At 54.9% G+C, this 26,181-nt stretch overlaps 1 protein-coding gene across 3 annotated transcripts in view; it reads left to right on the forward strand.

Annotated features, from left to right (window-relative positions):
* CMIP (c-Maf inducing protein) overlaps positions 1-26,181 on the forward strand; it is a 232,581-nt gene that overhangs the window by 182,857 nt on the left and 23,543 nt on the right. For all 3 annotated transcript variants that reach the window (XM_019413076.2, XM_019413079.2, XM_019413080.2), the window contains 6 exons: positions 1,435-1,476; positions 8,495-8,557; positions 10,937-11,017; positions 16,081-16,184; positions 17,690-17,794; positions 24,022-24,375. In XM_019413076.2, the coding sequence (XP_019268621.1) occupies positions 1,435-1,476; positions 8,495-8,557; positions 10,937-11,017; positions 16,081-16,184; positions 17,690-17,794; positions 24,022-24,375 (749 nt within the window). The remainder of the gene's footprint in view (positions 1-1,434; positions 1,477-8,494; positions 8,558-10,936; positions 11,018-16,080; positions 16,185-17,689; positions 17,795-24,021; positions 24,376-26,181) is intronic.

The raw sequence follows: 26,181 nt of genomic DNA on the forward strand, positions 1-26,181 counted from the left end.
CTGCGTGAGACTCTGGTAGCTCATCTGTGGACAGGAAAACAGGAAAAGCATCGTAAGAAAGAAGAAGGATGTGGGATGAGGGTTACAGAGTGCACTCGCACTGCCTGAGGCATAGTGAGCTGTCTTTGTCAGTCAGGAGGAAAGACCAAAGCCACGTTTCCATCCACCCTGGGCGGAAAAATTATTGATGTTTAATCATCTGCCATAAATGGGCTGCTTAGACTCCACCAATGTCCAAAAAAGAAAAAGCCTTTGGATTCCAAAAGACATCCTTCCACCTTCCGTGTGTTCCTGGATTCTAAGCCCGAGGGCCTTGCTGTCTCCATGGGAACCCGGGGACTTGAGGAGGCAGACATCGCCCCGGCCGGGTTCCAAGGCTGTCTTCACCCTTTGGGCAAATCCACGGCCCAATGGCTTTTCTTTTGTTTCACCTGCTTGTAAATGCCAGATACCCTGATGCTCCTTAAACGTGATGCCAGGTGGTGCGCATGGTGGGGCTGTTTCTAGAACCCAACAGCCATCGATCTTGCCAGTTCACTGTCCGGTGAGACGGCATGTTACCAGGGGCCAAACGCGGCCCTAGTAGGAAATCTGAACCGACACCAGGGAGAACCCATTCCACCAAGAACAAACAGATGAAACTAGGAAACTAGGAACTAGGAAACTAGGAAAGAAGACGGTAGTGACCGTTTCTGGTTTCTCCCATGATTTCTCATTTATCGCGTGATCATTCCTTCCTTCATTCACATACGCACAGGATGGTGGTAACAGGTACCAGCTGGGTAAGAAGATCCCGCATTGGGGAGGGAAAAAACCCTAAAATTTAAACAAGCTTAACGCATTCCAGTTAATATTATTTTTTGCGAGTTAATCGCTGGCATTTGAATTTAGCTAAACCACGTTTGGCCAGCTCATGGAAGACCATTCTTCCCTGGGAACCTAGCTGGAAAGCTGCTGTGATAATATGTATGTGCCGCTCTTATGCCTGGTACACAGTCAAGATTCCAAAGTCTGTTTCTTTATGTGTTTACTGTGAACCTGCCTCCTGGCTCCCCAGTGGCATCTACATGAGCAGCACCAAGCGTGCGGTTAGGTCTGTCTGTATACCCTCTCACTGAAGCCCACAGAGGATCCCTATTTATGGGAGAAGAAACCGAGTCTCACCGAGGAGCCAAGGTCGCATAACTCACGAGGGGTGAAACCGGGACTGGAAACGCAGTCCCCCCGCCCCAAAGCCGTGCTTTCCTCCCTTCCCGACCAATCCTGTGAGGGGCTTCTGATCTGTTTAATTAAGAAAAGTGACCATTGCTCGCTGAGATGCTGAAAGCGGTTTTTCACCGGTTGGACCTTTGAGATGTAAATGTTCCGTTTTATTAACGTCAGTGTTTCTGTTTTGTTTTGTCTCCCTCCTGCGCTCTCCATTCAATCCCTCAGAACACAAACTTGACTACCCAGGAGCATGAGAACATCATTGTGGTAAGTCTCTCCGGACCCTTCTCCCTCTGTCCACCTCTTGGGGCCCACAGTCCTTCCCCCCCCCACCCCGATCTGAGTGCATTCTCGGAAGCACGTGTGATCCACCAGCATGGCGACCTTACTCAGTTTTGTCTTTTCTGTCAAGCCAGACGAGTCTGCTTCCTGCCTTTGCACATTTCAGAGCCCCAATTGATTGGGAAGGGGGATGTAATTATCAGTCGTTGAGGTTTGTAGCAAATGTGTCTTAATCGCCTCCTCCTTCCCGAGTGTGCCGCAGGGAGTTGAAGGCAGGAGATGGCAGACAGTGTATAATGTATTCAGAGGCATAACCCTATTAGCTGAAAGGTAAGCATTCTCTTTCTTGCCCCAGGACAGATCTCCTAATTAATCCACAAATAGAACCTGGATTTAATTCCCTCTGATACGCAAAGTGGGGTAATATTTTCTAGGACTTGACTGTGATGTAAGCATCTTTGGCGTAAAATCTCTTCCTGGGTGATTTTAAGCTATGAAGTGTGACTCTCACTAGAGAGAAGAGAGAAATGAGGTTGCACCTGCCGGATGCCAAGCACCGATCTGTGTATTTGAATCGGTGCATAACTAAGACCGTTCCTGTTCCCGAGACGTTCATCGTCTGTTGTAGGAAGACACATAGATCACTGCACAAATAGAGGCTTGTAGTATAGAGAGTGGAGTGATAAGCTCACCCGGGAGAGAAGCCACTGTGCTTCTTGGAGACAGCGATGTCTGAGTTGGGTTTTGAGGGATCAGTAGGAGCTTGCCAGATGAGGGGCTCCTGGGTGGCTCGTTCGGTTCAGCGTCTGACTCTTGATTTCGGCTCCGGTCATGATGTCACAGTTGTGGGACCGGGCCCCACATCAGGCTCTGTGCTGAGCGTGAAGCCTGCTTCAGATTCTCTCTCTCCCTCTCTCTCTGCCCCTCCCCTACTCACATGTGTGATGACCGTCCACTCAGCCTCTGTCAAAATAAGTAAACTTAGTAATAATACATTAAAAAAAAAAAAAAAAAAGGAGTTTGCCAGATGGCAAGACAGAGTAAAGCAGAGTAAAGGCCTTCCTGAGAGACTAAATAAAATGTGCACAGAGACGTAAAACAACATGCTCTATTCTGGAAACATCAGCATTGCTGGAGCATACAGCATAAGGAAGTAGGGAAGCAGAACTTGAAACAGAAGTGGGAGGCCAAGCTTGGTGTGCACAGAAAGGACATTCGCCTGGGCCAGAGGTCCTGTGGCTGCAGCCTTTGAAACAAGGACAGCATGCCAGAGTCCGTGCCCCTCTGAATTATGGTTTCATGGGCCCTCCCCCTTGGCGATGGCAGGCCCCGCCTGGAGAATCCCCTTCCTCACTCCAGCTGTGTGGGCACCCAAAGAGGTGAGGCCTAGACTGTTTATTGTGGAGAATAAAGGCAGCAGCTTCTGTGCAGCCCCAGCTAGTATCTGGCACACTCAGTGGGTATTTGCTAAAAATGTAGAGTTTTTTTTTTTATTTTCCTGTGCTCCACCCTGACCACTCATTGCCTTCTCTCGCCAGAACAGGGGGGATGTCGACCTGGGCACCCCCCCCCCCCGTCCCCTACCACCACCTTTCTCTGGCATATTATTAACTAATAAACTCGTTGAAAAAACACTTGTCAACATGTAAATGCAAGTATGTGCCGAAAACTCTGTGCCACAGGCTCAGTGCCACCATTGAGGGATTTACCGTGTGCTGGGAGAACCCGGCAGGTCAACAGACAATCAAGAAATAACATGGTCGGGGGTTGAGATTTGTTTGGAGTGTTAGTGGGGCACAGAGGGCAGGCACCTGACATCCTCTGCCAGTGAGGGTACTGGGAGGAGGATGACGGAGGGCTTCTAGGAGGAGGTGAGCAAACCGGATCTTAAAGGATGGGTAGGCGGTCCAGGCAGAGGGCCCAGCACGAGAAAGGCAGAGCAGGGAGGCGCTGGCTGGAGGAGAAGCAGGCAGGGACCTGGGCGCCGGGGAAGGAGCCGGTGTCTTCCTCTCCCTGCTGGCGATAACTATGGGTCCCACTTCAGCCCTGGAAGAAGGGTGAGGGCTTTGGACTGGGGACGAGCCTGGGAAAAGAATTTTGATCTGAGAGATGCAGGCTGCTTTTACCCAGCTAATTTGGCTGGGCTGACCCCTTAATTGGGCTGGGCTAAGCTCCCCTGCTCAGCAGGCATGCCTGAGAACAGAGGAGAATGTGATCTGCCGTCTGACCCCCAGCCCTGCGTTTTACAGCCTGCCTCGCAGTGTTCTTTGTCACCAGCGCCCTTATCATTATTGGGAAGTCTCCTTTCGTTCCAGAGATTACATTATCTGATTTGACCCGTGGGCAATTTTCTCCCACTGGGGCTTGGTATTTTTTTATGTGATCGTTTTCATAAATACTCTCACGAGTAACTTGAGTTGGTCTTACTCGGTCCATCTGGGGTCAGGCATCTGTGCAGTAGGTAGGTGTTGGCTGGCACGTCACTGGACGCGCGTCGACCCCCAGTCCGAACCGCAACTGGGGTCCCACGTGCTAGTGAGGAGTGGAGGCTTGGAGCTGAATGTGAGCTCACGCTCAGAGCTGGTGCCGACCCTGGGCCCGCCCCATACGAGCTGTGACCTTGGGCAAGTAACGGGAGGACTTCTGCTTTTATTTTGTTTTATTTTATTTTATTTTATTTTATTTTATTTTATTTTATTTTATTTTATTTCATTTTTTTTTTTTAATTTTTTTTTTCAACGTTTTTTATTTATTTTTGGGACAGAGAGAGACAGAGCATGAACGGGGGAGGGTCAGAGAGAGAGGGAGACACAGAATCGGAAACAGGCTCCAGGCTCCGAGCCATCAGCCCAGAGCCCGACGCGGGACTCGAACTCATGGACCGCGAGATCGTGACCTGGCTGAAGTCGGACGCTTAACCGACTGTGCCACCCAGGCGCCCCTTATTTTATTTCATTTTATGGGGAGCCTGGGTGGCTCAGTCAGTGAAGCGTCTGACTTTGTCTCAGGGCGTGATCTCACGGTTCGTGAGTTCGAGCCCCGCGTCAGGCTCTGGGCTGACAGCTCGGAGCCTGGAGCCTGCTTCAGATTCTGTGTTTCCCTCTCTCTCTCTCTCTCTGACCCTCTCCTGCTCACACTCTGTCTCTCTCTCTCTCTCAAAAATAAACATTAAAAAATTTATTTTATTTTATTTTAAATATTGTTATTTTTTTATTTTTCTTTAACATTTATTCATTTTTGAGAGACAGAGACAGAGCATGAGTGGGGGAAGGGCGGAGAGAGAGAGGGAGACACGGAATCCGAAGCAGGCTCCAGGCTCTGAGCTGTCAGCCCAGAGCCCGATGCAGGGCTCGAACCCATAAACTGTGAGATCGTGACTGGAGCCAAAGTCGGACGCTTCACCAGCTGAGCCACCCAGGCGCCCCTAAAATATTATTTAAAAATACCTTTGCAAATATTCCATGAGTATAATTTCATTAAAAAAAGAAGAAGAAAGGAAAGGATTTCACTCCATCCCAGTGTCCTCTTCAGAGACGGCACCTGGGACTTTCGGGTGACAGCAAACCCACACAGACAGACAGGGTTGTGGCTTTGTGTGTTCAGCATTAATGATGTGATGCTACACGTGTTGTCTCAGAGATGCTTTTGAGTCCTTTCATGCTTATCTGCCACAAGGTTTCTGGCCTCAGTACTAGTGAAATTTGGGGACAGATCTTTCCTTGTGAGGTTCCTGTCCTCCGTGGCCTCAACCCACTAGATGCCCGTAGCCCTTCCCGGTCGTGATGATCAAAAATGTGTCTCCGGACATGCCAACATCCCTTGGGAGGCAGAGTCAACCCTGGTTGAGAACCACTGGCCCACCCAGTCCTTTCTTTCTACTGGCTCTAGAATATTTTTATTTAACCAGATGGCCATTCAGATCACTTTCAGCTAACTTGACATAGTAAGCCTCAGTCTCCTCATCTGTGAAATGGGTATGGCAACAATGCCTTTCTTACAGGGCTGCCGGGAAGAGTCAGTGAGCTAATGTTCCTGACATGCTCAGCGGAGGACTAGGTTTATGGAAAGAGTCCACAGAAATCTAAGCGCTTTTGATTAATCATACCTTTTGAAATGATCATAACTCTGTGACCAGGGCAGGCCTTGTAGCCTCCCTGACCCTCTGTCTCTTCATCTGTACAAAAGGAAATAACTCCCACTTGACCTCACAGAGTTGTCATGAGGATCGAATGAGGTAATAGCCGTGGAGGCACAGAGCCCACACCTCACGCCAACTCTGGGCACTTAAATCCTTTCCACTCCTTTATTCCTTGACTCGTTCCCGAGAAAGAGGGGCCTGGCACGATTGAAGAGCTTCAGCCTTGCCTGTGGTACCTCCTCCCGGAGCCGGTCCAAGAGCAGGGTGTGGGGAGCAGGGGCATCCGGGGGGCATGGGGGCAGGCACAGGAGAGCCCCCACATAGCAGGCTGAGCACTGAACTTCTGGAAATGAGAGCAGAGCCAGAACCGTGGGCTGAGATCACGCTGGTGGTTTCGTTGTCTTTCGCTGCCCCGTTTCTCCTTCAGTGTGATTCCTGTCACCAGACAGGGCTGTTTATGTCCCGGTCGTGTGGAGGGCCGGGACTGAGAAGTCGCGTGGTGAATAGCTTAGCCTCCTGAGTCACCAACATGGGTTCACACTCTGGCTCCCCCGTGTTCTGACTGTGCCACCTCGGGCAGCAGACTCAATCTCTGGGAAAAAAGGCAAGACCCACACCCACCTCCCAGCACACGGTGAAGATCGCCATGGGCACGGTCAGCACAGAGCCCAGCACGGGGGGTACCCAGAACGGCACCTGCTGCTGTGGGTATTACTGTTGGTCTGTGACCGTTGTCGGTCGGCGGTTTGTGGTCCGTGTGGCTGGGGTGGGGGAGACCGTGACAAGATGACAGGCTCAGCCTCGCGGTCAGTGAGGTGCCCACCTACCCTGCCCCACACTGCCTGGGAGAACTTTCTGCCCTGGTGGAGGTATTCACTGGCTTCGTGTGACTACTGAGCCCTTGAAACATGGTTCACGCAACTGGGGAACTGCATTTTTTATTTCACTTAAAATCATTAATTTTATGTCAGTTAAAGTCTGAGTGGTCACATGTGGCTAGTGGCTACTGTTAGACCATGCGGCCCTAGGCAGATAAGACCCGGGGCCTAATCACCAGCCGTTTGCCAACCTGGCTCGTGGTGCCACCAAGGAGAACCTCAGTGTCCGTGACTTACTCGTTCACAGAGGTGCGTTCACGTAGCTGGCCGAGTAACTGCCATCTTTTATTGGCCTCCAGTTACACTGCCTCTCCCTGATGGTCCCAGGCCAAGCGGAAGACCTTGCTGAGAGGTCCCTCCGCATGTCCAGAGGCGCTGCTGCAGGGAACAGATCAAGGAGACCCTGTGAACCCAAGCAGGCGGGGTCGGAGCTGTGGGAGTCGGTGACGGGGAGAGCGTGTCCTCACAGAGCCCTCCTGGGAGTCGGGCCGGATCGCTCCGCCCCTCCTTGCCACTGTGTCCAGTGCAGCCCAAGACAGCCCCCCAGTGATGGTGGCCATGGCCTGCTGTGTTCCAGGCCATTGGGTTTATCCTGAGGCCGAGACTCCAAAGCTTCTAGAGTTTTCTCTCATCAGATCCGCCCAACAACCCAGTGAATAGGTAACTCTAGTTCTCCCCATTTACAGGCCCGAAGAGGTCGAGTTGCCCACTCAGGGTCACACGGCCTCGCAGTCTTGGTGCTGGGTCCTGGGTCTCCTGTTTCCTAATCTTGTGCCCAGTGTGGCAAATAAGAAAATGAGTGGACCTCACATAGACGTTAACCTTCCAGTAACTAACATTTATGGAGACCTGGCCTTATTTCAGACTCCGTGAGAGGTATTATAACAGGGGCTCCTTAACTGGGGACTCTTTTGTCTCCTGTGGGGCATTTGGCAGTGTCTGGACACATTTTCTCCCGTGGTTCCAATATCTTATTTGAGGTTTAGCAAAACCATTAAAACAGAAATTATGAAAAAAATAAAAATAAAGAATAAAAATTAAAAAACAAATTATGAAAGGGGAAGAAAAATCACGAATCACACACCATTCAGGCCATGGGAACCTTGTCCAGGAATGGCAGTGGGAACCGGTAAGAATTGGACAGCTCGCCTAAGAAGGCCTGGGGGAGGGGTGCGCCTGGGTGGGTCAGTCGGTTAAGTGTCCGAGTTCAGTTCGGCTCCAGTCATGATCTCACGGTTCATGGGTTAGAGCCCCGCATCGGGCTCTGTGCTGATGGCTCAGAGCCTGGAGCCTGCTTCAGATTCAGCGTCTCCCTCGCTCTCTGCCCCTCCCCTTCTCGTGCTCTGTCTCTCTCTCTCTCAAAAATGAATAAATGTTAAAAAAAAATAAATTTTTTTAAGACTTGGTGGGAAATGAACTCAAGGGGCATGAGATATTCAAACTCCCTTAATATAAAACCAAAGTGTGCCCGGAGACTTTCACCGTCACAGCTGGCTGAGGGTTGCTCCTGGCATCTAGCGGGTTGAGCACAAGGATGCTGCAGAATGTCCTGCAAAGGGCGGGGACGACCAGCCCCAGATGACAGTTATCAGCACCTCCCGCCCGCTTTTCCACTGACTCTGTCTGCTCCGCTTTCCAGGCGGGAACTCGGGCGTTAAAAGAGACAAAGTAGCTTGTTCGAACAGTTATAGAGCCACAAGTGCCACAACTAGAACTGCACCCAGGACTCTGCCCCCAGTGCCTGGGCTCATAACCGCTCAACTGTCCTGCCCCGTAGGCGGGGACTGTTGATCTGAGGGGGACGTGCATGGACGTCAGCAGGTCACCAAACCCCTAAAGCTACCTGCGTCGTCGTAGGTGTGTATTTTTCCGAGGCGGGGGGTCAGCCCAGACTTTTTATCAGTTTCTCAGTGGGTGCCATGAGCCCCCCCGCCAGGTAGGAGTTCCTCCTAGAGATTCCAACTGACATTTGTTCGTTGTCTTGCAGGCGATTGCTCCTTTGCTGGAAAACAACCATCCACCGCCAGATCTCTGTGAATTCTTTTGCAAGGTATGGCGTCCCTGAAGGAGGGCTGCGTTTGCAGGAGGCAGCCTGCCTCCGAGTGCGTGCTGGGGTCGGCTTGGTGCAATTTGCTGAAAACCCAGGCTTCCCCGACCTGGGTCAGGGCCCCACATGGACCCAGAAGGCAAGCCAGGCAACCTTCTCTTAGAGTTACAGCTCTCTCTCTCTGCCACACGGGTGATCAGGAAGGCCCAGAGTCCAAACCGGTGGGTCGGGGAGGAGCGTCCGGCTTTTCTCTGGACTGTCTTTGTAGCTGTCTTGGGAGAAATGTGTAGCAGGTTTTCTGGGTTCCTGACGTCAGAGCTGGTTTATTATTAGCCCCGGCTCCTCTGAGCACCGGCTGGCCCACAGTGGGGCACGGCCATGGGGCTTTTCCTGAACAGGGAAAGCAGGCAGGGGAACGCCAGGTTAGCTGGGGGGAGCCACAGAGCGGGACATCCACTGCCGCGGACCCAGTGCCAGGCTCGCAGTGGGATTTACACGGAACACGCCCAGGGCATGTCGGGGACCAATCATCCGTCACTCTGAAAGCACACTTCAGTAGTCCGGGGACTGAACCAGCATGCAATCCTGGTTTGTTCTTTGCTGTATGATTTTTTTTTTTTTTTTTTTTTATGTAACGAGTTGATGTCTTTGGAGAGACGCAGGGCCTAGGTTTGCTGCTTCCCCGGCGCTCCCCCCGTCTTGCACCTGCTGACTCACCCTCCTCGTGCTCCCTCCCTCCCTTGCTTCTTCCACAGCCCCATGGTGTCCTCAGGGGGCGTGGACTGTGTCCACCAGTGAGCCGAGCACGCGGCATGGCCAAGCGGGCACCTGGGAGGCTCAGTGGTTTCTGGAGGGAAGGGGATGGAAAACACACTCTCTCTGTGTGCTTGAGAGACACAGGATTGCCTTATCCTCTCTGGCCTCATCTCTCCGTCAGGAGACCTTTTCCAGCAACCCACAGAGCAGAGGGTGGACCCAGCCTGCTGGCCCGCAGTGCCCGGAGCGCGTTCTCAATGCGCGTGTGTGGCATGTGGCAGGGTGTGCCCTCCGGGCCCAGCGGGTGAGCACCTGTGCGTGTGTGCACACAAGCATGTGCTGCACGGGCATCGGGCTCCTGTGCAAAATGGAGGCCCCCTCCTCCCCGGGGGCCATGGTGAGGCTGGAGACAACTATCAGGCCTTCTCTGCCCCCCAGTGCTTGAGGGCGACGCGCCCCAAGCAGGGTGGGGTCAGATGACCCAGTGTGTGGGCCCCCGAAAGGGTGGTCAGCTGCTCCCTTACCTGTCTCAGCCGATCATCTCTCTCAGTAGTTTGTCCGATTTAATCCAAATCTCTTTATTCTGCTCTCAGGCTGTACAGCTTCTCCCAGAGTTCGTGGTTTTCAAACCACGGTGGTTCTAGAACACTGGACCTCTGTTCAAAGCACATCATACCTGAGGGTTCCCAGGTAGCACAGTTTGAAAAATAGTGAGGTGGAAAAAACCATTCTTTCTGGCATTTTCTGATAGAACTCCTACTGGTCCTATACAGAAGGCAGCCTGCCCTTTGGAGCGAGGGCTCCCAGCCCCTGGGGCCTGTGAGCCTTCAGGCTATTTTCCCTCTGGGGGGGGGCGGTCCAGCCTCTGTGCCTCACCCATCAGGAAGCCTTGCCAGAGGGGGGAACCTGAGGGGAACAAAGCCACCCCCACTGGGTCCACTCTGGGCCAGCTCACTGGACTTGCCCGGGCAGCCTCACCTACCAGACTTTGAAGCCAGGACCCCACGATCTGAAGAAAGTTTATTTATCTTGGGTTTCCCAGGAAAGCCCTGATTTCTCATATCCCAAACTCAGCACCTACAGGCCTGGGCAGGTTATAAATGTGTCGGGAGGGATGGGGCCTGGTTTGTTCCACCTGAAGGTCTTCAGTTTTCATTTGAAACACAAAACACCACCGTGACGAAATTAAAACACATCTGAGAGGGGCATTTGGCCTCACACTGCTGCCAGCTTATTAAAACCAACAACCGAAAAGCCATAGAGCTTTCAAGATTCTGGTGTCCAAACACTGAGACCCCTGGTGTTCTTGCCCCCGGGTTTCAAGACACTCCTCTGTCACACCATGTCACATTGTGTCCAGAGCTGACGCCTGTCTATACTATCTAAAACAGCCTCGGATTTTAAGATCAGAACAAAAAGCAAACAAAAGATCCCTTCCTCACTTTTCTTACTGCAAAAAGAAAAAAAAAAAGACCAAAAGCCGTGCACCAGTATTGATCAAGGGAATACAGGCATCAGTGCTGGGCTCCCTGCCCCTGAGCCCTGCTAGGAGCCACAGACCGGGCCCGATCAGCCCTGGCTGGGCCCTGCCAGCTCGGCACTGACCGTGTCCTTCTGTCTCCCCAGCACTGCAGAGAGCGGCCCCGGTCCATGGTGGTCATCGAAGTGTTCACGCCCGTGGTCCAGAGAATCCTCAAGCATAACATGGTGAGTTCCCCTGACCACCCCCCGCCGGCCCCAGACTGCAAAGCCAGTCTTTTCTTTCCCTTTTCCCCAAAGATTTGGGGAACGGGGTTGGCTGTCCTGGCCTGACCACCAGGGACTGGGGTTGGGATTCTGTCTAAGTTGGGGTGTTAACACAGCCTGTCGTCCTCGGCCATGTTTTTTTTTTTCTCTTAAGGCAACAAGAAGGATCTTTTCACAGTAAAAATAACAAAAATAGTGTGTCTGGGGGAGAAGAGAGAAGTTTCCGTGTGTAGAATCAGAAATAAGGTCTACAGATGCTCGGCCCTCAAGAAGGGGGAGCAGAACCCCTCACTTCCTCAGTGGGGGCTGGGCTGTCCATAATGGTGTCCTTCCTGATGCACCGTGTGGAAGGGGGAGAAGGAGTGACTTTGTGATGGAGAAAGCGGACAGTCACGGCCATGGCCAGGCAGTCAGGGTCATCAGCAGCAGTGACAAGTCATGTGAGGGCGTGCACCCTGGCTGTGATGTGAGGGGAGGGGCACCGTGCTGCTGAAGAGAAGCAGCGAAAAACGAGGGCCAGTGTCCAATGTGCCTTACCGAGCCAGCCCCCAGCCTGGACTCAGGTCCCCTGGGTGACGTGGAGGCATCTGTGTGCTGTGGCACTAAATCATTTGCAGGGTACCCATGACTCCTGCCCCCCCACCTGTCAAGACTTAGCATGCGAAAACAACTGTGGAAAGGGGCAACCTGCAGTTCACAAGTAGCCTTCCTGTCTCCACACCGTGTCCCTAACCCCAGTCCGGATGGCAGCGTAGGGCACAGGTGCGGTTCCTCATCCCGCACCCGCGGCAGACATCATTAATCGATTACAGCACTCTTCGCGCAGAGCCCAGAGGTAGCTTCAGAATCTATCCCAACACAACATTCCCGGCAGACACTGGCAACTGAACTGTGTTGGCACGGTGTGAATCGCGTTCACCATTTTCTGCCCTGAGCAATCACATACCATAATTGAATTGTTGCTTATTTCTGAGATCCTCCTTGATTTGAGATAAATGCACTTCTAGTTTTCTGAACCCAGGGGAGAGAGATACTCCGTCCGGTTCTTTCTCCAGGACCAACAGAGAAATCTCCATGGTGGTGGGGGGCCGGGGGGAGGGAGCATGGGTTTCTGCCCTGATTGGAGCTTTTATGGTTTCAAGGGCACTCTCTAACTTCAAGCTTCTGAGAGGAAAGGATTTCTGATTGTTAACTTTAAAATCACCGTGCATGTGGCGTGAGGTGAGGGTTGCACCCCTTCAGAATCCAGAGCAGAGGTTCTGGGGTTTCCTTTGCAAAGGACTTCTCTTTCACAACTTGTCAGTGACAGCCAAACCCCCAGGGCATACTTGTCTGGGCCCATGCCTTCTCGGGACGTAAACATTTCTGCGTGTTCCATGGTAGTCAGTAGTCTGTTTAATAAGAGTTCTTATGGGACATCCGACTTCCAAGGGGAAAAAGTCAAAATTCAGGCAGCCTCCCACAGCTTAACCATACAGCGTCTCCCTTATATTTGGTTAGTTATGGGCTTAGAGTGTTGACCATGTAATAATTTTCTGGATAAGATTCAGAATAGCTCCAGGGCAAATCCAGAATTTATAGCATCTGTTGTGGCCTGGCAGAGATCAGGGACCTTCGGGCATGAATCCTCACTTCAGTTTTTACAAACTCCCCAAGGGATCCTCGCGTCTGGGGATGCCATAAAGCTTTGCAGGCCCGCTCTGCTCTTGGTATCTACTAATTACACGCTCTGAACTCTGTCAGAAGAGAACTATAGACAGGACAGAGGAGGGTTCTCTTTCTGCAGAAGAACAGATGTGTGGTGAACAGTGATTGTGGCTAATGCTAGGCATGGGAAGTATGGTGGGCCTTTCAGGCCCCTTTAATGCTCCCTGAAGCTGATTTACTAGCCATGGGCCAGATGCTCGGCTGGAGCTGGGGCTCTCGGCTGGTGTGGGGCGTCTCGTCACTGGCCTGCCACCAGCCACGTGTCTGTCAGCATAGCATGAGCAGTGACTTCTCTTCACCCCATCAAGGAGGCATTTGAACACTGGGGAAATGGAGAAAACCATACACCACAGAGGTGTTCTGGGATCTCGGGGCTTCCCTTATCCTCAGAGCGCGTCTTCCGCAAATATATCACATGCCCCGTTTCATGGATGCGTAAATTGAACCTTAGAGAAGAGTCTTAGAGTGTTACTCACTGGACTGAGATAAAAATTAGATACAAATGGAAGCAGTCCTCTAGAATGTTCTCCTAGAGATTCTAAACCTGTTAAACTGTATCCTCAAGAATGAATGTGGTCCCTGTGCCCACATGCCATTCATTGGGGTGTTCTTGTGGCAAGGGAAGCAAGATGTGGCTGTGGTCCCTAGTGGACCACTGAGTGCCCAGACCAGATTCCAAGAGGAACATTTTTGGCTTTTCCGTAGAGGTAAAATGTCGCTCACCCATATGTCAAAAGGCCATCAGACCCTTCTGTAAGGTTTATTTCCAAGAAAATGACCTTGACTGTCCAGACATCTACTCTCGAAGATAAGGACAGTTACCTTTAGTAGGGTTGGGTTGAAGCAGTGTTCCTAGACTCATAAGCCCTCAGAAGTGGAAGCGGGCATAGAGATGGGTTATTACAACCCTCAGAGACGATCATGTCCTGAGAGGGGTGGGTCAGCCCAAGGCCACACAGCTTTCCTGTCACCCTTTTCCAGGGCGTCAGGGGACTTTAGACGTCTTCCTCAATTTGGAAGCACCGTCAAGCTCCAGGCTTCTCTTCACTCAGGGGCCTCATCTAGCCCGATGTCCTGTGTGTGTGCCTGGGACTGTGTGTGTGTGTGTGTGTGTGTGTGTGCCTGTGTGTGTATGTGTTTGCACACGAGTATGTATGTTCCTTCGGACCTTTCCCCGTGGTTCCTTCTGCCCTCCTCGTGTAAGGGCACAATCATGGTAGGAGAATGGCAGAAGACGAACCCCCTCATTGTCCTGAGGACCCTAATTCAGCCTCTTTACTCCAGGTGAAGACGCAGCTCTAGAAGCTTCCTCGTGTGGGCTGGCGGGGAGGACGTGGGAGGGACGTGTTCTACTCGGAGCTTTCAGGAGGGCCGGCGGGATCAGTTGGATCTGTGAAGACAGTCTCGCTGTTTTACCTGAAATTAGATGCTGATCCAGTGACGTCTTATTGAACGGGTTCCACCGAGCGGGGGCAGGAGGAGGGCGGAGGAGTTTGGAGATGTGACTCTTCCCTCGGATGTCTTCCCGGTCACCCTCGTCACCACATCGACTTGCCCCCCCCCCCCCCCACCCCCGCGCGACTGTTCAAAACCCAGCCCACGGGTTTAGAAGTCCACGAACAAAGCTGCGGGCGGGAGCGCCGCCCCCCTCCCCCCCCAATTCCACCACCACCCGGACCCCTGCCCGTGACCCTGGGAGTGGAGGCAGCGCCCTCTCCCGGCGGACGTTTCTCCTCTCCGACAAGTCCCTGAGCCAGGGGCCACCGAGGAGATGACCCCGACCCCCCCCCCCCTCAGCTGCACTGGGTCACCCGCCCCGTGGGGGTGCCGTGTCGGGGAAGCCTAGCGGGCCCAGGCGTCCCCTGGAGCCGCACTCCGGAGCAGGCGGGAGCCCTCGGCCTCGCTCCGCGCCCCGCAATTAGGCGACCGCTGAGCGGAGATGCCGGGGCTCAGGCCGGGCCGCGGACGGAGATGTCACCCCGGGGCCTCGTCCTGACGTCAAGCGGATTTACCTCCCCTCCCCCTCCCCCCACCCGCACCCCTTTCGCACGGACCCCCCCCCACCCCCCCCCACCCCCCCCCGCCACACGCCAGCCCCCTGTCTCCCCACCCGCTCGCCCTCCAGGGCGCACACCTCCCATCCCGGGCCACGGCCCTGACACACGTACACCGCACGTCTCCCACACACGTTCTCACACGCCCCACGTCTCATGCCGCGCGCAGCGCGCGCACACACACACACACACACACACACACCTCTTCCCACACCCCACGTCTCACTTACACCCACCCCCACACCCCACACCCCACGTCTCTCTCACACACACACAGCTCCTCCCACACCTCCTATCACACACACCCCTCCTCCCATATCCCACATTTCACACACACAAACACACCTCCTCCTACACCCCGCGTGTCTCTCACACAGACACGCCATTACCTGTCCAGCCAGCCTTTCTCCGAGCTTGTCCGTCTACTTTCATCGGCCTTTGTGATTCCGTGTGCCATTTGTACAGCCAAATGACAAGATCATCAAATGCTCCTTAAGTATTTCCTGGAGCCCAGTGGGCAGCTGGGGTCAGCCTAGAGCAGCCCGGGACTGGGGACCCTCTTCACCCCGGGGCCACGTCTGGTTCTTGGACCTCCTTCCTACCCTCTTGCTCAGGAGAAGGAACAGGTGTCTTTTCGTTGCTGATGTCTGGGGACACGCGGAGTTGCATCTGTCCAGTGCTTCCTTTACGTCCTGCGTGCCCCGGGAAGTCCCAAAGCCCTCCCCCGAAACCGATGGCCCTAGATTGCGTATCCCCTGACTTTGCTGTGTTGAGTGAGCTGAGATAACAGCTCACAGAAAGCAGGGGTCCCAGAAACAACGAGAGGGGACTCCTGGGGACGAGTCTCTGGCTCCCCCAAGGGTTGCGGGGGGCCCAGCCCAACACCCGCAGGCCCCCTCCCAGGGGTGCAGAAGGGAAGCCCCGGCTGGACTGTCTTTTGAGCACATCTGTGCGGCATGCCGACCCCTGTCCTAGCACGGGCCGGGCCGGTGCCGTGCCCATGAGTTCGCCACAAGTCCCAGAAGAGCCTTCAGTGTCAGGACATTTGCTCACCTCCACGGGCGGCCATCAAAGGGGGTGCACGAGAGGGTGACGAGGCCAGCCTCCTGAAGTGAAAAACGTGTGCTGGGAAGAGGAGTTGGCTGGTGTCTCGCCATTGCCTTCGACACCAGCGGTGGTGGGCCGAGCAGGGTCCCCCTGCCCCTTCCGGGCCCCCGGCCCCCTCCGCAGCGTGCCCAGCTTCTCCTTCCGCTCTCTCCGCAGGACTTCGGGAAGTGCCCACGACTGAGGCTGTTTACTCAGGAGTACATCCTTGCCTTGAACGAGCTCAACGCGGGGATGGAGGTGGTGAAGAAGTTCATCCAGAGGTGGGTCTCCCAGCGGGACCCCCGCCCTGCCGTGCCTGCCAGCCGGCCTTCCTCTCCACCCCAGAGCTGCGCGTCCGCTGACGCCCCCAGGGAAGCCGGGGGTGTATCTGGGCCCTGAGCATCCGTGTTCTCTGGCAGTCTCCGGCACTTACTAGCTCCGTGACGTTGAGCCAGTTGCCGTACCGCTCTGGTCCCGTTCACGCCGCGACCCATAGGAGTTGTTGCGTAATTAAAGATGATGTAATATGTGAGGAAGCCCCTAGCGCAGCACCTGGCGCTTGGTAGGAAGTCAGGAAATGGCAATGGTCCTAAATAATAGGATTATTTCCGTGGGCCCACCTTGGGTCTAGAAGTACTGAGTGTGTAAGGAGACAATACCCCTGAGGCCCTGCAGAGCCATCACTGGGGACTTGCACAGCCACCTCCCCAACTTGGGCAAGAGGAAGCCGGAGATGCTGGTTCTTACTCCCTTCCAGTGTTTCAGAGGAGTGGGGTTGCTTTTTCTTTGACTTTTAAATTTTCTCTCTGTGCCTTGGTTTCCTCCTCTGTAAACTGAGAACCAGAGTGGGCGCTTCGCCCAGTTCATGTGCAGACCCCGTGAGCTAATCCACGTAAACGCCAAGAACTGTGCGGATGTGACGAAAATGTTCGCGATAGTTGTCCTCACTCCTCTCATCATTTAAGAAAATCAAAGCAGCCTGTTTAAGCCGGTTTCGAAACTATGCATTCCCTAAATAGACTCACCTAGAATTCACAAAGAATTTCTAAACCCAAATGAAGTGTCCTTCTGGAGGAACCCTGGTGGCTTCAGGGTCCCTTTATCAGGACCCAGTTATGGTTTGTGAAATTTTTTCAGGTTAGGCCTCTCTTACCTCCGGGGTCCACAGTGATTTTCCAGGAATGTTATGGGTGTTATTCCCAGACACCGAACAGCCCTGGGAGAGGGGTATTAGCCTCATTTTACAGATAAGAAAACTGAGGCACAGAGATAACCATGATAAATAACTATAGCTAGCATCCAGGGAGGACTTAGCAAATGTGTCCCAGACGCCATGCTGGGCCAGGGTGACTGTAATAATTTTTCTTTCAAAGCAGGCCACTTTTGGAAGTGATATGCAGTATCACGAATGATTATTCCAGAACCCCCAGGCACAGACATGACTGTCTCAGGACGTAGGACTGCCATATGCTGAGTCTTCCCGTGGGTTAGAAAAACTGGGTCCTTGTAACCCACTGCAGAGGAGGCCACTTCCCCGTTTTATAGCTAAGCACATGGAGAGTGGAAAGCGCGAGTGATTTGCCAAGGCTGCTTAGTTGGACTTGAACCCAGGCACCCTGGGTCTCGAGCCCGTGGCCTGGAGCTTGGCCCTCTGCTGCCTGCGCCTGGCAGAGCCAGGACCCGGCACAGGGCTTGGGCCACCCCCTCCCCCTCCCCCTCCCCCGCCTCCCTGCGTGGGCATCCCCGCTGCAGCCGCCAGCTCACCCTGCCCCCTGCTCTCTTCCAGCATGCACGGCCCCACGGGGCACTGCCCCCACCCCCGGGTCCTGCCCAACCTGGTGGCCGTGTGCCTGGCTGCCATCTACTCCTGCTACGAAGAGTTCATCAACAGGTCAGTCGCCACCACCAGGAGAGCCTGCAGGGCTGGGGGGGCACGCTGCCACCCGCGGATGGGGACACTGAAGGGCCGGGTCGCCAGGGAGGGCGGCCTGTACCTGACCCGGCCGGGGACATGGGGTGGCGTTCGCCGGGACTGCCTCCCGTTGTTTGCCAGGCCCAGAACCCACCAGGACCTGGGGACGTTACCGGAAAAGCAAACACTGTGAATCAACATTGGCAACTGCAAGGCTGTTGTGTTGACTTGGCCTCAGGAACAAGTGTTTTATTCTGAAGGTTTCTCACCGCCTGGCACATCTGGCACGCTGAGGCTCGTGTGTGTGAGAGAGAGAGTGTGCACACAGGTGCGGCGTGCGTGAGGGGTCGTGTCGGGTGTGTGCGCACGTGCACGTGAGTGTGTGCATGTGTGTGCCCAAGGGCTGGCAGTAGTTTTCTCCCTTTGCCTTCGTAAACACGGGATTTCATTTTGCCCAGGGTCTGCGTGTGTTTCCCGAGCGTCTGTGTGTGTGAGACAGTGTCAGATGCTGCTGGGGGGATAACGTGCAGTGGTCAGGATCGAGCCGGATGGAGGCAGGCTGTGAGAACACGAAAACAGAGCCCATGTGGTAGAGAAGGACTGGAAAAAGGCACGATAGGGCACTGCCTTGGGTCCTCCGGGGTGTGGGTGGAGCAGCTTATGAGGGAGGCAGCCCTAGGAGCTCAGGGGGGGGACCCGAGGACAGCGGTGGAGTCTGATGACCATTGCGGACACCCGTGCGTTCCCCACTGGGACTTCCCGGGAGACTGCGTGGAACACGGCTCACGGTCATTCCCCTGAGAGATGATGGTGCTGTGGTGGTTACTTACCGCTTCCATTCTTCCCTGGTTGAGGCTCGCTCTTGGGATGCACAGTGACGCAGATGCCGTGAGTTTGTATAGAGCTTTATACAGTGACCTCTCGGGTCGTTGGAGAGGATATGATGTGCAGGACCAGGTGGCATCTGTTGTAGCTCCCCTGTCCAGTTGTTCAGGTGGTACACTGCACGATTCCAAGGACACCAAACTAGGCCTAGCTAGAGCTGGGGACATAGCAGGAATATATTTCAGCCCCTAAAGAGAAGACAGTGGAGGGACACCTGGGTGGCTCAGTCGGTTAAGTGTCTGACTCGAGTGCGGCTCAGGTCATGACCTCGCAGTCGTGGAATCGAGCCCTGCATTGGCTCCACAGTGAGCGTGGAGCCTGCTTTGGATCTCCTCTCTCTCTCTCTCTCTCTCTCTCTCTCTCTCTCTCTCTCTCTCTCTCTCCCGCCCCCCCTCTCTTTCAAAATATACAAATAAACATTTTGAAAAGTTGAAAGAGAAGAAGGTGGAGCATTCTGAGACACTGAAAATCTGGACAAGTGAGGCTTGTAAAACAACCAGTGTACTTTGAGCTCCTGGGGAAGGGGCCACAAACACTTAATAAGGGAATATTTTCTTATGACAGGGCCTGAGAAGGGAGGATTTCTATTTTTCATGTCCTTAGCCCTAGGTTCTGATATTCAAAGGGGACCTGTCCAATCTTGACTCATTTCCCTGTTCAGAAGGAGGTGATAGTGTCCCTGGGGCCAGAACAGGAAGATGTCATGCCGGTCAGTCCCAAGTGCTTGTTCTGTGCCTACAGCGTGTTATGTTAGAAGCAAAACACACACACACACACACACACACACACACACACACACACGGGAGATCAAAGGGTAGTGCATGGCTCGGACAGCGGACACCTATCCTAAGCATCCTTGTGCACATGGACGGTCTCCCACCCTTGACCTCCACACTGTAGTTCTGGAGCCGATCTGAGTGCATTGCCAACTCGGGCCACCCTAGGAAGCAGGAAGAGACTACTAGGAGGGTCACACACTCCCAGGCTCCTTTTCCTCCAAAGGCCCGTGACTCATCTCGGCCTCCCTGAGCCCACGCGGCAGATGCCTGGCCTGGAATTGGGAGGAGGCAGGAGCAGGAGCAGGAAACAGCACCTCCCAGAATTTTCCCTCTGTGTCCTCGAAGCTCTGCTCGGGTGCCTCAGCCTTCGTCTCTCTTGTCCACTCAGCCCTCGTTTAGTGACCGCTCATCACGCGCCAGGTGCCACAGGCACCTAGGTGAACCAGCTAGACGGAGCCCTTGCCCTTTCAGAGCAGACAGTGTAGCGGGAGACGGAGGAGGAGGGAGGGAGGGAGGGAGCGAGCGAGCGAGCGAGCGAGCAGTCATGGTACACCTTGGTCAGGGCTGCGATGATGGAAGCCAGAGGCATAATTAACATGGTCTGTGATGGGGAATCTGAACCCTGGCTGCTATCAGTCAGCTGGGGAAGGTTTACACAATCAGAACATAAACGTAGCACGCATATACCCTATAACCCAACTCCGTATAGCTTTTGGCATATCCACCAGAAGACACGTACGAGAATGTTCTGGCGGCATTATTTGTAACTGCTCCTCACTCAGATCTGCCTCACCCTCCTCTCCAGTGTCCTTCAACAGTAGGATGGTTGGACGCTTGGGGTGTGTTCACACAGAGGAACGCTAGAGAGTGGCAAGAATGGATGAACCAGAACAAGCAAACTGTGAATGAATCGCACAAATGCAGAACTGACCAAAAGAGGCCAGATCCGAAAGATACATACGGTGCGATCCTTTTTCCTGGAACTTCAAGAAGAGGCAAAAGGAATCTGTGGTGATAGAGGCCAGGAGAATGGCCACCTTTGGGGTGGGGAGTTAGAGGAAGGGCATGAGAGAAACCTCTGGGTTCCTGGAAGTGTTTCACATCTTGCTCTAGGTCAGTGGTTTGAGAACCATTTGAGACCGGGAGCCGTCTTGACGCCCCAGGGGTATCTGGCAGTGTCTGGAGACATTGGGGGCTCCCATGACTTGGGCCGGAGTTGGGGTGCTGGGTGTATCCAGCAGGTAGAAGTCAGGAATGCTGCTCAGCATACTCCCACGTGCAGGATGCCCCTCCTCCCCCCGCCCCGGGAAACAATCTGGCCCCGAATGTCAGTGGTACCAAGGGGGAGGAGTCCCGATCTGGTGGCCGGTGGGAACGTGGGGAAGTTCACGAAGCCCTGCACCTGAGGTTTACGTACTTGACCGTACCGTATTTCAGTTACGCCCAGGGTGTGCCGGAGCCCTGCTGTGTTTGGAAGCACATCGCTTCCCAGCCCCGTACTCAGTGGTGGCACCTTGGTGGTTTGGAGTTAGGCCTGATGGGAGCATTCACACTGGCAGATGCCACAATCAGGGCTCTCTTTTCCTGGCAAGTTGTTGTTTCACGTTTACAAGCATATGGGTCATAAAAAAGAAAAAAAAAAGGGGGGGGTGCCTGGGCCCCATCACTGTAATTTTGATTTAATTGGGATGGCCCTGGCATTGTTTATTTCTTGTTGTTTTTTTAATTTTAAACTTCGCAGACAAGTCGAGTGTGTGGCCAGAGCAGAGAACCCCTGCTCTAGGGGCAGGTGAGGGAGGGATCCCTCGGGGAGGTGATCTTTAAGTTGAGAGCTCCTGGCTGCCAGCAAGGCAGGAGGCAGGACAAGCTGATCCAGGCAGAGAAAACAGCATGTGCAAAGGCCTGGTGGTGCAGATAGGGTTGGCATTAGTCACCTTTTCCATCTATGGTCCTTAAACACCTGCCTCAGAATCCCCAGGCTGCTTCCTGAAAATGCAGACTCCTGGACACAGCATTTTCAAGTTGGGCCCAGGAATTTGCATTCTTGGCAGAGTCCGTAGGTGATTCGCTCCTTGATGAAGGCCACTGCAGGGGAGGAAGGGAGGGAAACGGTGTGACGAGCAGAGAGGAAAAGAGAAACAAAGGGGAAACGAGAGAACGGCCAGGCCAGGCCGAGCTGCTCCTGGGGGTCGTGATAAAATGCAGATTCAGATTCAGCAGGTCCCAGGCGGGGCCTGAGACTGCTTGCCTAACAGCCTCGCAGTAAGGCTGAGGCTGCTACTCGGGGACCACACTTGGAGTGGCAGAGCTGGCCCTCTGTTTGGGTGGGGGAGTGTTCATTCTCAGAGCCCTGGGGTCTCCGATAGGATTTAAGTAGAGAAGGGACTTGACGGGATGTCAGTTTCCCAGGTCCCCCCTGGCTGCTGCACAGAGGATGGACTGGAGGGGGCAAACTTGGCCGTGGGCGGATCACAACCAGGGGCCCAGGGAGGAGGCCTGGGGAGGGCGAGGTGGGTCCCAGCCCCCAGCTCAAAGCGGCCCAGCCCCCTTGGAGCCTGGAGTAGTTTCCTGTTAGTCCCTCCAGGAAGTCACCACAAGGCCTGCGGTGCTGCGAGGTCTTTCCTGGGCTCAGGTCCATCCCACCCTTGGCGGTCAGTCCCTGGAAGATAAAGCCCTGTGGGTCTGTCCACAGCGCTCTTGGTGGGTACATGATGTACTCACTGAAGAACAGACAACTTGACCCAGGTTAGCATAGCTTGCTGGAAAATCACCCGCTCTGAGCCAAACAGCCTTGAAAATCCACTCCTAAATCCCAGCAAAGGCAAACACAGGGAAATGGAGTGTTGAGTATTTGGGTAGCAAATTAGCTCTGAGCCCATGGAGACAGTTACACTGCCCACCACCCCCCCCCCCACCACCCCAGACCACACACAATTTTCCATCAACTGTTGAATTCTCGGACTTTAGCTAATGGGTTTTGTTCTTCCCTAGCAAAGTTTAAAGTGTATTTATCAAACATCCTTGGTGGGCTCGGCTCAGGCCTGGTTGTGGCCCATGCTGGGTAAATTTAGGCCCTCCAGGTGCATTGGGCCTGAGATCTATGCTCAGCCCAGGGCTTATGCACAAGGAACGTGTGCTCTCTTTGCAAGCACCGGACACGTGTGTGTGACACATTTAGGGAGGGCCTGGACGAGCGGCTGTTGGCGATCATGCCATCATTCTCTGAGTGCCTTGGAGCAGTGGACTTAACCTTGACCGCACACACAGGGAACCCAGAAAGTTACTGGTATCTGGACCCCACCCCAGAGGTTCTGATCAAATAGGGCTTCGGGATGTTCAGAAGTGCCCCCAGGGGATATTGTATCCAGCCAGGGGTGGAAAGCTCGGGCTCTGGGGGCAGGAGGGTGAAGATGGCACAGGGGAGAAATCAGGGAAGACTTTTTGGAGGAGGAGGATCTGCACAGGATCACATGGGATCTCAGAAGCCACGTGGTGGTGAGGAGCCAGGGGTTTATAGTCAGAGACCTGGATTCAAATTCCAGCCCCCTCCACTTACAAGCCATGGGATCAAGGGTAGATCATTGGACCTCTAGAAGTGTCTTTCGTCACCTGGAACCAGGAGATGGTAATGCCGGCCATTCACACGTATCTGAGAAGGTGGTCTGTGATAGCACTTAGCGCAGTGGCACCGACAAAGGAAGCCCATTGCTGGAATTGCCTTCACTCTAATGAGCCTCCCAGTAATGTTTGGAAGCACCCAGTGTGGAGGTGCTTTAACCAGCCTCAAGGTTCTGACAAGTCCTGCTGCATAGAGGCCTAATTTCATTGTGTTTGGCCCAGCGTTTCCCACACAAATACGACATCAGTGATGCCGTCGAGGCCTTTTCTCAGTGAACCCCTGTTAACAAGCATCATCCCTCCAGGCCGGTGGAGATGCTTTAGCTGGGGGTTCAGCCAAGGGCAGGGCTGATGCCGTGGGCTGGAGGCACCCGCAGACTGCAGGCGACTAGAATTCTGGGGTTTGGGATCCACCTGGGAAGTGGGCTCCCAGGGGAGCTGGATGCTGAGCCTCGTCACCTGACCAGGGACGGGCAACAGAAGTGGGGCCTGGGCCTGCCCCCAGGAGAGAGGGGGGCAGCTGGCCCCCAGGATGCAGCTGGAAGCACAGGCACTTAGTGGATCTCACGGGTGGCCAGGGGAGGCCTGCGGTGGAGGTGAACGCCAAGGCCTTGTGGTAGCACGTAGACTCTGGCGTTTACTCATTCACCCATCACGTGTGTGTTGAATGCCCCCCTCGAGCTGGACTGCCGCAGGAGCCTTCGAGACAGACGCTTAAGCGTGGATGCCGTCTCCACCCCTCCCTGCCTTGAGACCTTGAGCAAACCACGGGTGGAGCCTCAGTTTCCTCACTCGCAGGCTGGGATATGACAGCACTAGCTCACAGCACTGCCCCCGGGGGCTCCTGGGGTGGAGCCCAGGGCGCTCGCGGGGACTGTCGCTCGCTCGGTGGTGCTCACACACCCTCTCCCCCTCTCCCTGCAGCCGTGACAACTCCCCCAGCCTGAAGGAGATCCGGAACGGCTGCCAGCAGCCCTGTGACCGGAAGCCCACCTTACCTCTGCGCCTTCTGCACCCCAGCCCGGACCTGGTGTCTCAGGAAGCCACGCTGTCCGAGGCGCGGCTCAAGTCCGTGGTCGTGGCCTCCAGCGAGATCCACGTGGAGGTGGAACACACCAGCACTGCCAAGCCGGCACTGACGGCCAGCGCGGGCAATGACAGCGAGCCCAACCTCATCGACTGCCTCATGGTCAGCCCTGCCTGCAGCACCATGAGCATCGAACTGGGTCCCCAGGCCGACCGCACGCTCGGCTGCTACGTGGAAATCCTCAAGCTGCTGTGAGTGTCCCCGCCGCGCGCCTGTCACCCGCCAGGGTGGGAGAGGGGAACTTGGCTGCGCCGCCGGGTGCGGCCGCGCCTGCTGGTCCGAGGCCTGCAGGGTGAGCGTGCTGAGTGTGTGTGTGTGTGCGTGTGTGCGTGTACTGAGGTGTGTGTAAACGTGACTGGGCGCCCCGGGTGCAGATTTTGGGTATGTATGCGTCTTGAACACATGCTCTGTGCGTGAGAGTGTGTGCGTATGCGGGGGGTGTACGTACGGTGTGTGGGCTCGTGTATGCTTGAGTATCTGGGCACGTGTGCAGGCTGTGTGCGTGAGCTTGAGAATGTGTGTGTAAGCCTCTGCGTAGAGCTGCCAGGATGTCCACGAGCACATGGGTGCCCAAATGTGTCTATGAGTGTGTGAGTGGGAGGGGGTCGCCTGAGTGTGTGTGTGTGTGTGTGTGTGTGTGTGTGTAGACACGCCCGTGAGCTAGCCTGTGACTGTGTTTCTGTATCGAGTGATCTGTGCATGCTCTGTGTGCCTGTGTGTATTTCTCGGCAAGTCCCGGCCCCTCACCCGGCCTGGCCCGGTGGGCGGTGATGGAGGGTGGCCTGCCGATCAGCTCCGTGCAGGCCTGGCTAGTGGGAAGCAGACGGGAGACCCGGTTCTGCTGCGGTTGGTGCTGCTTCTGAGCCGGGTGCTTCGGGCCCAGTCCTCCTGCTCCCTGAGCCTCGGTTGTGCGGCTCTACAGCGAGGGGGTCTTAATATTTGACCCTTGAGGGTCTTTCCAGTTCTGCCACTCACACGTGAACCACCCAGACCCACCTCAGTGGCGTGCACCTGCTTCCTGCATCCGCAGGTGAAGGAAGGGGCCCCCTTGGTCTGGAGACCCCAGCGGATGCCTCCCCGTGTGGCTCCCATAAGGCCTGTTCTTCAGACAGAGCTTGGCCCCGCTCTCAGGACCGGGTCCCAGACCCGGCATTTCCAGGCACAACCACTGGGGGGTGGGAGGCTTTTCAGAAGGATCACGGTTTGGGTACGACTGTGTGGTTACCCCTGACCAGTGCGTGGTGCCTGTCTAATTACTGGGGACCGGGGCCCCTCAGTCCAGGGGACACCTGGCCCCTGGGCCTGGTCGGTGCTGCCAGGGTTTCACCGCGTCCCTGTGCCTACACGACTCCGCACGGCGTGCTGTGTCTCTCTCACAGACGTATTGCTGCCCTGAGCGCGCTCCTGGGCTGGACAGTGCAGGACAGCCTCTCGGTCGCCTGGAGAGCCGGAGAATTGGACCGGGAGGTGCCTGGGGGTGTCCCCCGTGCTGCACAACCAAGGCCTGTGGTATCTGTGTGCACACATACCTATGCATGCACGTGCACACACACACATACACACGCGTACGTTATGCAGTGGCTTCTTGTGGCTTGAGAGAAGAAGAGAGAATTCAGGTGCGGCAGAGGCCAGCTGAAGGCACTTCCTCTGTCCTTCCTTTGGCCCCTGAGAGGGGAGGGCGAGGCCTCCCCGGGTCCCCAGGGTCAGCGCCAGCCTCAGCTTCTAGCAGCAGAGGCCAGCTGAGGGCACAGCCACTTTTAGCGACCTCCTCACACTCCCACACCAACCGAAGGAAACTCCAGGTTCTGCTCGGGGGCATTGCTGAGAACACACGTCCGTCTCTCTAAGGCAGGGGCAGTCCCCACTTGCTCCCAAGAGCAGAAGTCAGCCCTCCGGGGGATAGGTCAGCCGTGGCCCACGTCTCCTCCTCGCCCTGGTGGAGGCAGGGTCCCCCGGGCCAGAGACGCCCCGCGCTCTCCTCGGCCCCTTACTTCCTC

The sequence above is a fragment of the Panthera pardus genome, unplaced genomic scaffold (assembly GCF_024362965.1).
Source record: "Panthera pardus isolate Hobbes unplaced genomic scaffold, ASM2436296v1 HiC_scaffold_19, whole genome shotgun sequence".
Lineage (NCBI taxonomy): Eukaryota > Metazoa > Chordata > Mammalia > Carnivora > Felidae > Panthera > Panthera pardus.